Raw genomic sequence first — 2,500 nt, 5'->3', positions numbered from 1 at the left:
TCCCAATTCCCTCACAAGGGGGACTCACCTAAAGAGCAGCGGCATTCCCCCGGTTGGGTACAGTAGCCGTGCACCGGATCGCATCCTTCACGGCAAATGGGTAAGTCGCAGTCCTCTCCTTCCCAGCCTTCGACGCACCGTACTTCGCCTGTGTCCGTGCACTCGAAGTGGCTGTTCTCCGTGCCGAGGTCCTCGCAGCTCTGCAGGGAGGAGGGGTGGGGGGGTTGTGAGTTCGTGTTCTTTGAGGGAATTTGGTCTTAGCCTTCGTCATGATTTTAGTAGCGATTATGATGAAGTTGATAATGATGATAAGAGCAAATGTTATTTAGATGATGCTATTATTAGCTGCGAAAATAAGAGTAGCAATATTTATTACAACGATAACAATAACTACTACCACTTTGCTATTGCTATAAATACTACTATTACTTTTGCCATTCCTACTAGTTAATACTGCTATTACTACTGGACTAGTACTACATATCATACTACTGCTATTATTACTATTACAACTACTACTACTAGCAATACAAATATCAATACTCATACCGATACTAACAAAATACAACAGATATGATTACAGAAAAAAATAAAAACTGACATTATCATCAACAAGAATATATGCATTCATAAATCATAATATTATTAACTAATATTGTGACGGATACATTTACAATTCTATAAAGAACCGCAAACAATATAAAACAAACACAAATATGATGATGGTGATCAAAATAAAACAAAAGCAGCAAGAAAACAATAACAATAATAATGAAGGTACTGCGATGATGATGATGATGACGATGAAAGTAATGATAATAACAGTATTAATAATGATAATAATGACAATGATTAAGATGGTATTAAGGATTAAGATTAAGATTAAGATGAATTAGTTATTAATGATTAAGATTAAGATGGTATTAATGATTAATGATTAAGATTAAGATTAAGATTCATTAAGATTAAGATTAAGATTAATTAATCATTAATGATTAAGATTAAGATGATAGTGTCCCTTTTGCACACTGAGGACCCCAACTTACCGTGTTCCCGTCGCTCTCTGCTCGGGTCAAGGAGCAGCTAACCAGCAGGAACAGGTGAAGGCTCAGCCCTACCTTCCCACAGGCCATCACGCACTCTGGGCACGCACTCTGGGCACGCACTCTCCTCTCCCGTCTCGTCGAGTGCTAAGATACACACTCAGAGTGCTTGTTCTTTCTAGATGATGTTCTCTCACCTTTTTTTTTTTTTTTTTTTTTTTGCGTGTGTGTGTGTGGGAGTTTGTTAGTTTTATTTTTTTTTCGTAAAAGTCCCTTTTTTATCTCTTTCTTTTATTTGTGTTTTTTCTGTGAAGGAGATTATTCTGTATATCTGTTTTTTTTATTATTCTCTTTCTCTCTTTTCTTTTTCCAGTTTTCTCGAAATTTGATTTTTCCTGCACGGCAGAAAACAATTTTTCACCATGACCAGTTTTAAGCCACGCCAACCCCAGATCAAAGAGTGTAAAGGAAGAGAATAGAAAGATTTATCTCTGTAAGTAGCACGTCTTCGGAACCAGAGAGGTACTTTGGGGTTGATAAAAAAGACAGAAAAAAAGGGGACGCAAGGAGGAGGAGGAGAGAAAAAACATGGTATATCCCCAAAAGGGCATTAGTTTTTGGAGTGTTTGTTACACACATACACACACGCACATACACACACACACACACGCATACACACACACACACACACACACACACACACACACACACACACACACACACACACATACACACACACACACACACATACACACACACACACGTACACACACACATGCCGCGATGACATTAATAATGATATTTACTATCTGCATGCCACAAGTTAGAATTCACAGAACATAATAACAATAATTATAATAAAACAAATACATTTTTTGATAATAGTAACATGATAACGATAGTGAATAGTAAATCATAACGATAAACGCCTTAGTCCACGATGTCGCCAAGAGAAAGCTGACCCATTACAAAAGATTACAATGCATTACGCCATCAAGTAGTCCCCGATACATAGGCCTATATCTTCAAGCCCTAGAACCCCCTTGGAGGCAAAATTCCCACGGGGTTCAATGACGAAACCGAGGGACAGGAACCGCGGTTCTGCAGGTATTCTGATCTATTACATTCTCCCCCCCCTCTCCCCCCACACTCCCTCTAGACACACCTCTCCCCAGTGTAGGCAACGAATAGAAAAAAGAAAAAAAAATAGAACATGTACACTGCTTTTTATTTCCCTCAAAACGCCTTTTAAACTCTTTCGGTTGTATGCATATCCACCTTTCAATTATATATATATGTATATATATATATATATATATATATATATATATATATATATATATATATATATATATATATTGTTCCTTTGTTAAGCCGCCGATGGAGTGAAATGCTTCCAGGAGATAGCGTGTTCTAGTTGAATTGCTGTACGCCAGGCTGGTTTCTTATCGGTCATC

The 2,500-nt window shown here is 37.8% G+C and overlaps 1 protein-coding gene across 2 annotated transcripts in view; it reads right to left on the bottom strand.

The window, feature by feature from the left end:
• The window catches only part of LOC122245781 (uncharacterized), a 154,780-nt gene that overhangs the window by 5,957 nt on the left and 146,323 nt on the right, over nt 1-2,500 (bottom strand). The window contains exons 1-2 of one of the 2 annotated variants that reach the window (XM_086543136.1): nt 1,047-1,279; nt 29-200 (exon numbers count right to left, since the gene is read on the bottom strand). In XM_086543136.1, the coding sequence (XP_086399262.1) occupies nt 29-200; nt 1,047-1,133 (259 nt within the window). In that variant the 5' untranslated portion in view covers nt 1,134-1,279. Of the gene's footprint in view, nt 1-28; nt 201-1,046; nt 1,280-2,500 lie in introns of those variants that run through there. The other variant, XM_086543135.1, reaches the window with a different exon arrangement.

This window comes from Penaeus japonicus, unplaced genomic scaffold, assembly GCF_977035675.1.
Source record: "Penaeus japonicus unplaced genomic scaffold, GWHDUDI00000001_assembly GWHDUDI00000013, whole genome shotgun sequence".
NCBI classification, from domain to species: domain Eukaryota; kingdom Metazoa; phylum Arthropoda; class Malacostraca; order Decapoda; family Penaeidae; genus Penaeus; species Penaeus japonicus.
The sequence above is the reverse complement of the archived record's forward strand: the minus strand, read 5'-3'. Positions and strand labels throughout refer to the sequence as shown.